A 12435-nucleotide genomic window follows, 5' to 3' on the forward strand; every position below is an offset into this window, starting at 1 on the left:
CACGGCCTACCTGAGCATTGTTTCTGATTATGTCCATCCCTTTATGACCACCATGTACCCATCCTCTGATGGCTACTTCCAGCAGGGTAATGCACCATATCACAACGCTCAAATCATTTCAAATTGGTTTCTTGAACATGACAATGAGTTCACTGAACTAAAATGGCCCCCACAGTCACCAGATCTCAACCCAATAGAGCATCTTTGGGATGTGGTGGAACGGGAGCTTCGTGCCCTGGATGTGCATCCCACAAATCTCCATCAACTGCAAGATGCTATCCTATCAATATAGTCCAACATTTCTAAAGAATGCTTTCAGCACCTTGTTGAATCAATGCCAAGTAGAATTAAGGCAGTTCTGAAGGCGAAAGGGGGTCAAACACAGTATTAGTATGGTGTTCCTAATAATCCTTTAGGTGAGTGTATGTGTATACATATAGATAAAACTTTTTTTTTAAAGTTATCAGTAAATGTTGACATTAACATTAAGAATAATAATTTTTTCTTTATTTAGTAAAAAATCTAAATTAATGCATACTGGTAGACTGGTAAATCTCTTTGAGAAACTTTATCTCCCAGTGAGGCCTGTGATATTCTTTATTTTCATGCAAGAGGTGCGTTCAAGAAACAATGCAGATAAATCCTCACAATTTTTCTCCTTTTAAATGTTAGAACATAGACTAGTACCATCACCCAGGTTGTCATATACAAAAGAAAGACCATGCACCTACAGACCCTCATTATTGCTGTATCAAGCCTTTGCTGTATCTGGCCTTTGACCTGCACATCCTTGTAAATCAGTTCTTGTGCCTCAGGTGGTCCAGACATGGATTGTTTGCTGCTATATTGATCCATTAGATGTAACTATGAAACATGACATCAGTCATCTCATTGTGTCCTAGAGTCTATGAAGTCATTTTGACCTTCAAGCACAGGTTGCTAATGCTTCAAATGAACCTTATGCAGGTCTACTTCTGGATTAGAAATGAACCAGGCCTTCCTGTGTCATTAACATCTACTGCTTTAATGGTTGCCAAGTAATGATATTTTAATCCATGATCCCATTATAGATTTTCCAAGGGTCATTTCCTCCTTTATTATACTGCAATCATTTTAACTTGAGTTGTGTTTTAAATTACCTCAAATGTTCACTTTGAGAAAAAGTCTGTATCAAGCTGTTATAAGGTTATTGTTGGGAAGTTGTTCAGTATTTACTGTTGTGTGATGTTATCACAGAACAAAGCCACTGTAATCATTCCAAGACACTAGCTGTGTTAATAAAAACCTGAATCAATGCTGCAACCTGGTGGAGGAAAGTTGTATTTTTTTAATCCAAAACATTTCCATTTTGATAGTATATTTTGTCTCCATATGAAAGTAGTGGGGAATTAACAGGCAAATACATTTATTTATCATAACTGAAAGTTAAGAAGCAGGTTCCCTTAATTAAGATCTAGTCGATTTCTTTCCTACACCCCCCCCCCCCCCTAAATATGCTTTCACACAAATACATCACTTTATAAATGCAAAATCTTTTAAACTGCCAACTTTATTATATAAAAATATCCCTTAATTTTTTTTTTTTTTATTATTTTTCTTCATCACTGATATAATTCTTCAGTGGAGAATGATATTGATGGTAAAAAGGTCTAAATCTGATTAATGATATATATATTATTTCATTTACATTTTCAAGTATTTTCCACTTAATGCTATTACATTTTGCAGTACATTCAATAACACTCTTAAAGGAACAGTACATCCAAAAGCGCTTTAAAACAATCATAAAAGTAATGAATTGTGTGCTAGTGTTTTTGTCTATAAAGTCTTCAGAAGTCATACAGTGTGAGGAACATCAATTCACCTGGAAAGGAAGTTTTGAATGACATTTAGGTGAATAGATTATGACAATTTCCCTTTTTGTTGACTATCCCTTTAACCAGGATAAAGTGAAATGAAAATGGCAATTTGAGAAGTAGGCTTAAATGCACATTTCATCATTCAACATGTCAGCTTCGAGGTTTCGAGCTGAACGTTCACCACTGACGTTGCGCGACTGGAAAGGCTGCGACAGTGATGTTCATATCCATTCTCCCAGAATGCATTTCTGTCGTTATTCCGCCAAAGTGACAGTATCACATCTCAGCCACCAGGTGGAGTCCTTCTCTGGATCCTCCTTACAGACTTTCCAAGTCCTCTGGTAAAGAAATGACTAACTTTCCCACAGTATGTGTGTGTGGTTCCATTCAGCGCCACTTCTAGAGGTAACAAAAATGTTTTTACGAGATCCTCTCCAAATGTGTGCTGGCAGAAAAAGTAAAGAGTGATGCATTAGCTTTGGAAAGACAAATTGGTTGGAACTCAACAAAGGGGTTAGAAACTTTCATTGGCGTTAAACTACTCCAAAACAAAACGGTAACTCACATGTTTGAAAGCATCATACACAGCCTTGAAGGCAGGCTGTTTGTCGCTGTGAAACACTCCTCTGTTGCCGTGCAACATGACAACACCTTCTTCTTCAGCAGGGATGCAGTTGCTGCCGTAAATACAGTGGTCAGGACGGTAGTTCCAGTGGCAGGGGAAGGTAAAAACCATCTCTGGGTGGACACACACATCTGTTACATAGACTTGAAAGGCAATAAAGCTACAAGTAATAAAATAAATCCTGATAGGCTTACCTGGATTGTAATGGAAGATTATATTAATCAGGTCTTGATCACCCCAGGTAATGTTGAGCTTGTATTTCTGCAATAAAGGCATGAGAAGCTCGTTCCAGTGCAGACCAACAGAGGTCATGTCATTCTGTCCAAACAGAGTAAAAAAGAAAAGAAAAAGAGTTTTTAATATCTCTATCCAAAAAAAGGAGACCTTTGGCATTCTCTTCTGGACTAAAATGGAATTGCAACATGTAAAAAAAAAAAAAAAAAAAACACAAGGCCTGGTTTCACAGACAGGGCTTAGATTAAGCCAGGATTAGCCCTTAGTTCAATTAAGGAATTTAAGTAGCTTTTATAAACATACCTTTGGAAAAAAAAAAACATTACTTGTGTGCATCTTGAGACTATTTTAAGATATTTTCAGTTTCAGATATGCATTTTAAATGGGGTACCAGGGGTAAGATGGAGTCATAAATGGATGTTTCACCAGTGCATATATGAACTTTCTATTCATCAAATAATCATGAAAAGAATGTATCATGGTTTTCACTAAAACATTAAGCACAACTGTTTTCAACTGATAATCTGATTTCTTGAGCAGCAAATCGGCATATTAGAATGCTTATTAGACACTGAAGACAAGAGTAATGATGCTGACAATTAGGCTTTGACATCACATGAATAAATTACATTTTAAGATATATTAAAATAGAAAACAGCTTTATTAAATTGTAATAATTTTTCAAGTTTTTTACTGTTTTTACCATTTTTTTTATCAAATACATGCAGCCTTGGGTAAGCGCAAACGCAAGAGACCTCTTTCAAAAATATTTTTTACAAAATATCTTACAGACCCCAAACTTAATTTATATATATATATATATATATATATATATATATATATATATATATATATATATATATATATATATATATATATATATATATATATATATATATATATATATATATATATATATATATATATATATATATATATATATAAATATAAATATATATATATATTAATTATTATATTTTGAATTATATTTTAAATGTTTGCAGCCAGGAGTTTTAATATATTAATATAGATTGTCACATGACATTTACAGCTCACATGATTGGTCTACCTATGAAGCAAAGATGGCGGCATCCAGGTCATGTCCTTCTGCATGTGCCTGCTACTGAGATGAATAGGAATAGCTGAGTTCGGGATCCTGCCCTCTAATCTCACCTTGAAATGTGTCATTCGCATCCGGGTCAAATTCATCAGCATGACACCAGAGTTGATGCCAGTTTTTCCATAATATGGATGCCGGGAGAAGCGACTGTACCAGGCAATCCGTGGCTCCTCATGCTCTGGTGCCATGGCTACTAACTGAGTGGAGTTAAAGAGCGCCAACATGTCCCAGATCAGCTCTACAGGCTGCAGGAAGAGGACATCAGTGTCCACGTAGAGTAAGGAGTCCACCTCCCTCAGAATCATCTGTAGAGAATAGAAAGAAAATGCAAAAAGTTTGTCAAACTGCAATGTTTTTGAGTTCAAACATACATTTTCTGTTCTCAGAAAAAAAGCCACCATGTCAGAAAAGAGTAATGCACATTTTATGAATTTTTTACTTCTTCTGTGTAATCTCTGTCATTTTAAAGGTACACTATGATGTTTAAATAACACAATTTAAATAGTATTTAAATTTAAGTCAATAAATCATCCATCCTTTTCCAAAACACGTTTTTATCTTAGCCTATTATAAGTGTTTATAATTTAGACCTGTTGGGATGGATTTTCATCTATAAACAGAGAAAAGTTGCTCTGGCTACCTTTGCACGAGTATGGTGTGCTAGTTGTATAGGTCAGTTGGAATCATGTTTTTAAAATAAAAAATAACACAGAACAGAGGAGAGTCTGCTGGCAAAAAAAGAATGCAACAGAGCTTGTAATAAAACAAGAATCAACATTGATTTGGCTTTTCGGAGATGCAGCGATGGCGTTTTTTTTTATTACTCAAAAACAGGAGAATAAGGTATTTTATTGAAAAGATAAATTGCCATTTATAGCTCTCTATCAGAGTTAATTGTAAAGCATTGTTTATTGTGAAGGGTCATTTCATTATGGTTGATGTAGCGTTGTGCTAGAATTTATTTTCAAGGAAGTACCGTGTCTGTTAGCGGGGAGAACTAAAGTAACATCTTCAGCTAGTCAGCTTGAGATCCTTTCCATCTAAACTGGTTATATCTCTTAAGCCGAGTCGTGAATGAGCAGTAGGATAAAGCAAGGAACACACTAAACCGACGCCGACCAACTAGTGGCAACGAAAGCAGATTGACACACCAAGCAGACACTCGACATCCGACAGCCAAGTAGCACGTCCGTTCTGCGCCTGCGTAAGAGTAAATAGCTTTCTGTACCAGCTGGAGGCAGAAGTCTGTTTTCGTTATTCAAAGCGGGAAACCGGAAGAGCGACAGGGATATATACAAAGCACCTCATAATCTCGCTCACTACAGATGATCACTTCTGGGGTTTTTTCTCGTGCACTAGCTGAACAGCCAGATTGCCCGACTGACCGACAAGCGCCGGTGCTGATTCAACATGTCGAATCGGCTGAAAAATAGCTGACGCGGACCAACGTCAGCCGACGGTGCGGAACACACAGAGAAAGCTTAGTTAGCCGACTCACGAAAACTGCCCGACGGCCAACCGTCGGCTAGGTGTGTTCCAGGCTTAACCAGATTCATCCACACGTTCTTCCGCAAAATGCATGCAGTTTTGTTTCATTCAGTTTTTTTTTAATGCTAGAGGGTCAAAAGTTACATAGTGTACCTTAAATGACCATAAATGACAATCAAGCAACAACAAAAAAAAACCTTTTGATTAAAATAGTTGCAGATATTCTAAACTAAACATGTTGTTTCAATTACTAAGACTGCAGTAATTCTCACCGGTAAGAAGAGTCTCTGTGAGGCACATGGCTTGAAAAGCTGACTCCACTCTTCATGGTTCTCATGGGGAAATGAAATGGCGTGAACAACATAGCTGAATTTCACTCGGATGAAAGCTGGCCAGGAATCCAGCTGTACAAGAGGAAAATGGGGTAAATCTTTTATCTCTTCGCACTTTCTCAATGGTTCGCTAGCAGATTGAAGGACATAGAGTTTACACTCTTGGGATATACAGGGGAAAAATGTTCCCCTAAAATGACACATATCCCCTTTAAAGGAACACGCCACTAGAGTTCAACAGTTGAGTTATACCGTTTTCTAATCCTTTCAGCCGATCTCCGGGTCTGGCGGTAGCACTTTTAGCATAGCTTAGCAAAGATCATTGAATCTGATTAGACCATTAGCATCTATTTTTCCTATTTAAAACTTGACTCTTCTGTAGTTACATCATGTACTAAGACCAATGGAAAATGAAAAGTTAATCAAGGAATTTAACTGACGTACCATGGGTGCAGCGGCGCAATGATATTACGCAGCACCTGAAAATAGTCAGGTTGTCACATTGGTTATGTTTATGGAAGTAAGCCTATTTTCAGGCGCTGCGTAATATCATTGCGCTGCTGCACCCATGGTACGGTAGCAAAGTTCCTTGATTATTACGCAGAAATGAGAGTTATAGTTCCTAGCCATATCGGCCTAGAAAATCGCAACTTTTCATATTCCGTCAGTCTTAGTACACGATGTAACTACAGATGAGTCAAGTTTTCAATAGAAAAAATATCGAAACTCTGGTAAAAAATGTTTTGAGCAAGATGCTAACGGTCTAATCTGATTCAATGATCTATCTATGCTAAGCTATGCTAAAAGTGCTACCGCCAGACCCAGAAATCGGCTGAATGGATTCAAAAATGGTAAAAAAAAATGAACTCTAGGGGAATAGGAAAATGAGCCTATTTTCAAAAATAGTGGAGTGTTCCTTTAACACTGGAGAGATTATTGTGCAACAATATAGAGGTGCGCGTGCATATATGTCAGAAATGATAATTGGCTCATTCTAACCGCTGCTTTTATGTTGGTGTGTAACTGCTCTTCTGCAAAGATGTGAAATCTCAAGTCTCGGCTGCTGAGCATGGCTGCGGTCTTCAGCATGTTGACAGCTTCCCCATATCTCTCTCCACAAGCCACCACAGCCAGCTGCATCAACGTCTCTCCCTGTCCAGGTGAAGTCACCTTGAGTGCAACATCTCTGAAAAGGGACAGTCAGTTTTAGCTTTAGCCCTATAGATGGGCTGATACAAGTATGGATGAATAAATAAACAAGATCACAACATGGTCAGTGAAAGGAGGTTCTTATCATTTAGAAATGGTTGGAAACAAAATTTTAATTTCTAATAACTTTTATAAACTTTCTATTTTTTTGTGCAATAAACATTTAAATAAATTAAACAGACAAAATGCTTAGAAAATTTTAAAAATTATAATATGATACAGATATTTTATGTTTAAAGTAAACTTTGTTACAATAGCTTATTAAATGTATTTAATAGGTCTCACGACAGAAAAAAACATAGATGGCCTGATAAAAGGATGGATGGGTAAATAAACAAGAACATAACTTATTTCCCAACAAATGGCCAGTGAAAGGATATGCTCAATGTTCAGAAAATTACAGAAATTAAAATTTAAATGAGATATTTTATTTTCTAATCATTTTCTAATTCAGCCTTTTATTGCAACTAACATTAAATCAAATGTTTTCAAAAATAGACATGGCTTAAACTAATCCTAGACCAAAATGCATGTTTGAGTTGTTTTAACGGAATGCAACTTGCACTGGCTATTCTTAAAATATGTCAGTGCCATTGTTTTGTCTCAAGATGCACACTAGAAATGTTTTTTTTTTTCTTCTTTCTGAGGCACGTTTATAAGAGCTACTTAAATGCCCTAATTAAATTAAGGGCTAATCCAGGCTTAATCTAAGCCCTGTCTGTGAAACCAGGCCATAATGTTTTAATCTAGCTTTGTTATAATAGTTTATTAAACATATTTAATAGTCTCAAAACAAAGAAGAAAAAAACATAGACAGGCTGATAAAAGGATGGATGAGTAAACAGAGAAAGGAGCTGCTTAATGGCGCTATAACTAAATTTTATTTAGTTTATTTCCTAATATTTGCAATCATTTTCTAATTTAACATATTTGGCAATTAACATTAAATAAACATCTAACATAAATAGACAAAATGTTTTAATGTAAATATGATAAAAAAAACAGATATTTCATATTTAAAACTAACTTTGTTATAATATTAAACAACACGTCTTAGAATAAAAACCATAGGATTTCTAATGTCCCATATTCATGGGTTGAGCCAATAATACAACTGTATTCATTCTATAACATGTATTAGTTAAATGGAGGGTACAGTATTCTGTCTGATGTTTTTTTTTTTTTTTACAATCTTGTTCAGAATTAGGTTAAATTAATTACATAAATTCACCGAGCCTGATGACCCATTTGTCTGTAAGCTCAGCCTACCACCTGAAATACAGGTGTGTGTGAGAGAGGCGTGATTTGGCTTTTAGTTTATCTGTTGCATCACTGCCCAGCATTAATGCTCTCGACATGCCAGCACTCTCCTTTGACAATGAATCATTACAGGTAGGTGTCAACAGCTTCCACCATAAAGAGTGTCTCAAGTCATTGTGGAATTACACAGGCTCTTGTCATGTGCATCGTTTCCCTTTCACGTGGCTTTCAGGGGTGTTGAACGTTTCCTGTATTTTTGGCCTCTAATGTAAAAAAATTATATCAATAACAATAATAATTCGGATGAACTGGCTATTGCTACTTTCCCCCGTACTCGGATAGATGCACTGCTTATTTTTAATGTAACTTAACTTTCCAAAACAGAGTTCGAAAAGACAAACACACCGTTAAAATGTTATTCACGTGAATTCCGCCTGTTAAACACACATTGTCTCTAAATAAAATGAACGAAACATCTGATTACCCGAGTCTGTGTGGGCTGGTCGCAGTAGTGGGTCGTTGTTTTGATTTCACTCCATTCAAGTTCTTTGCGACGGACGGTTCCAGCGGCGCCCTAACTTGCTTTAAAAAACTTTCTGCATCATGTTTACTGAACAAAAATAGTAACGATAGAAGAGCGATAACTATGCACAAACTAAATGTACGAATATATACACGCATTCTAAAGGGCACGGATGATGTTTTCACTTGCAAAGAGTGTGTGTGTGCGTGTACTCGCCCACTGACCACTAGCGATGTCCGTTTCGTGAAAGAATCGTTCATTTGAGTCGAATCTTTTCCAAGACTCTGATTCACAGAACATAAAAGATTAGCAGAAATGTTACCAATAATCGTTTTAGAAATTTCATTGTATGAGTTTTAACAAAATAAACTTAAATACATAGCATTTTAAATAAATAGCACACTTAAAATATGCAAACTGTATATTCTAAATCACTAGTGCAACAAACTGAAATTGGATACATGAAATTATAATTTACAAACATTAATAAAACTTTAACGAAAATACTGTAATATACAGAAATGCATGCCTACATATGACTTCAGCGTCTATCAGAGTATATCAAATGTCTATCAGAGACCACGTATTGACGAAATTTCCTAAAGAACCACTGTATCGGTTCTTTGAAATGAACTTCGAACGAACCGATTCGCACAAATCTCAGGCTTCCTATCATTAACGACCACCACCACCATCCCCCACACAAGATTTTCCCCAAATGGCGTGAGAAAGACCCCTGCTACAACAAACGCTTCAAGATTAATTCCTCAAAACTTACTAGTTATTACTTTTTTAGTACTTCTACATGGTTTCTGCTTGTCTGAAGGTAAATTTAAAACCTTTTTAAGACCAATTAAAGAAAATGTAAGGAATAAATTGAAGGGAATATAACACATCAATATGTTCTCTAAATGTAAATGTCTAAGCACACAATGAGTTGTATTAGTGACACTTCAAACTTTGCATATACAATTTCCAACAGATCTCCGTAACTTTTACATTTTTACAAAAAAAGCTTAATGCATCGTTTGAGAGAGGACATCTTGGGTGATCTTGTAAAAGTGATTTTATGATTTAAACAAGAACAAATAGGCCTATCTGCCAATATGTTGATAAAAATCATCTTAATTCAAATGAGAGTAATTTTCATACCCAATGACAGATATTTGTTCTTGTTTTAAGCATACAGGTGCTGGTCATATAATTAGAATATCATCAAAAAATTGCTTTATTTCACTAATTCCATTCAAAAAGTGAAACTTGAATATTATATTCATTCATTACACACAGACTGATATATTTCAAATGTTTATTTCTTTTAATTTTGATGATAATAACTGACAACTAAGGAAAATCCCAAATTCAGTATCTCAGAAAATTTGAATATTACTTAAGACAAATACAAAGAAAGGATTTTTAGAAATCTTGGCCAACTGAGAAAGTATGAACATGAAAAGTATGAGTATGTACAGCACTCAATACTTAGTTGGGTCTCCTTTTGCCTGAATTTCTGCAGCAATGCGGCGTGGCATCGATCAGTCTGTGGCACTGCTCAGGTGTTTTGAGAGCCCAGGTTGCTCTCATGGCCTTCAGCTCTTCTGCATTGTTGGGTCTGGCATATCGCATCTTCCTCTTCACAATACCCCATAGATTTTCTATGGGGTTAAGGTCAGGCGAGTTTGCTGGCCAATTAAGAACAGGGATACCATGGTCCTTAAACCAGGTACTGGTTGCTTTGGCACTGTGTGCAGGTGCAAAGTCCTGTTGGAAAATGAAATCCGCATCTCCATACAGTTGGTCAGAAGCATGAAGTGACCTTGGAAAACACAATGGACCAACACCAGCAGATGACATGGCACCCCAAACCATCACTGACTGTGGAAACTTTACACTGGACCTCAAGCAACGTGGATTGTGTGCCTCTCCTCTCTTCCTCCAGACTCTGGGACCCTGATTTCCAAAGGAAATGCAAAATTTACTTTCATCAGAGAACATAACTTTGGACCACTCAGCAGCAGTCCAGTCCTTTTTATCTTTAGCCCAGGCGAGACGCTTCTGACGCTGTCTGTTGTTCAAGAGTGGCTTGACACAAGGAATCCCATGTCTTGCCTCTGGCTTGGCGTGCTCAGTTGGGGACAGTTTTCCAACTAAATATCCAAATAAATCTAATTAATAAACTAAATTAACCATATAAACTAAATTACTGATCTAAAGCCCACACTGTCACTGTATGATAATTGAAATGAACTGATGACATCACCGTTTTCTCCAGAATGGCTATACGGCTGAATAAAATCATGTTGCATTATTTTCCTGTTTAACACTGTAAAGCTGCTTTGAAACAATCTGCATTGTTAAAAGCGCTATATAAATAAGGTTGACTTGACTTGCATACGTCTGTGCGTAGTGGTTCTTGAAGCACTGACTCCAGCTGCATTCCACTCTGTGAATCTCCCCCACATTTTTGAATGGGTTTTGTTTCACAATCCTCTCCAGGGTGCAGTTATCCCTATTGCTTGTACACTTTTTTCTACCACATATTTTCCTTCCCTTCGCCTCTCTATTAATGTGCTTGGACACAGAGCTCTGTGAACAGCCAGCCTCTTTTGCAATGACCTTTTGTGTCTTGCCTTCCTTGCGCCAGGTGTCAATGGTCGTCTTTTGGACAACTGTCAAGTCAGCAGTCTTCCCCATGATTGTGTAGCCTACAGAACTAGACTGAGAGACCATTTAAAGGCCTTTGCAGGTTTTGAGTTAATTAGCTGATTAGAGTGTGGCACCAGGTGTCTTCAATATTGAACCTTTCCACAATATTCTAATTTTCTGAGATACTGAATTTGGGATTTTCCTTAGTTGTCAGTTATAATCATCAAAATTAAAAGAAATAAACATTTGAAATATATCAGTCTGTGTGTAATGAATGAATATAATATACAAGTTTCACTTGTTGAATGGAATTAGTGAAATAAATAAACTTTTTGATGATATTCTAATTATGACCAGCACCTGTACATTGACTTAATTTTCTTAGAAAACAAGACTTCATTTTGAATGTCAAGTAAATTTATCTTGATTTAAGGATGTTTAGTTTATGTTTACAAAAATATTGAGGAAGACAATTTTTTTGCAGTGCATGCAATTTAATTTAGCAATTTTTCTGAATATACTGAATTTTACATTCATCTTCGGAACACAAATGAAGATATTTATTAATGAAATCTGAGAGGTTTCTGTCCCTCTATTGACAGCTTAAGCAACTGCCACTTTGATGCTTTCAACATGAATCCATATGAATTGAGCGGTTAATTCAACATTTTCTGAAGAGACTCTATTGCTTTATATGAAGAACTGGAATGACACTAGGGTGAGTAAATGACACAATTTACATTAAGTGTACTTACCTACTTCTGATCCATCCAAAATTGGACAAATTCTGTGACTGCATTATACAGTAAATTCCATTTTTATGAATTGATTCTGCAGTTCTGTCCATGTTTTCTGCATCACAGAAATCATAGGGCCCTAATAAAATGCCATGATATTGAATTTAAGACTTTCTGGGAATTGTGGAGGGTCAATTTAAGACCCGCAGAAACCATGTTCTATTTTTTATTTCAACAATTTGTTCCATTATTATTGCTATTTTCTGTTGTTGAATTTTACAGAATTACATGACTAATTTACTGATTTAAATGATCAATAATTGCAATTGTCGCAACGTGCATTTTAATGTTACAAGTAGGATTTTTCATTGAATTATTCAATAGCCATTATGACTAGTCATT

At 36.1% G+C, this 12435-nt stretch overlaps 1 protein-coding gene across 1 annotated transcript; it reads right to left on the reverse strand.

Moving 5' to 3' along the window:
• Positions 1 to 1308: 1308 nt before the first annotated feature.
• Positions 1309 to 8881, reverse strand: gxylt1b (glucoside xylosyltransferase 1b). Its single transcript, XM_079817901.1, has 7 exons — positions 8612 to 8881; positions 6658 to 6844; positions 5599 to 5730; positions 3892 to 4143; positions 2679 to 2802; positions 2425 to 2597; positions 1309 to 2304 (listed from the first exon to the last, which is right to left on the reverse strand). Exons 1-7 carry the CDS (start codon positions 8806 to 8808, stop codon positions 2143 to 2145), a joined length of 1227 nt encoding a protein of 408 aa, XP_079674027.1. The 5' UTR covers positions 8809 to 8881; the 3' UTR covers positions 1309 to 2142.
• Positions 8882 to 12435: the final 3554 nt, after the last annotated feature.

This window comes from Gobio gobio (genome assembly GCF_949357685.1).
Source record: "Gobio gobio genome assembly, chromosome: 5".
Classification (NCBI taxonomy): Eukaryota; Metazoa; Chordata; class Actinopteri; order Cypriniformes; family Gobionidae; genus Gobio; species Gobio gobio.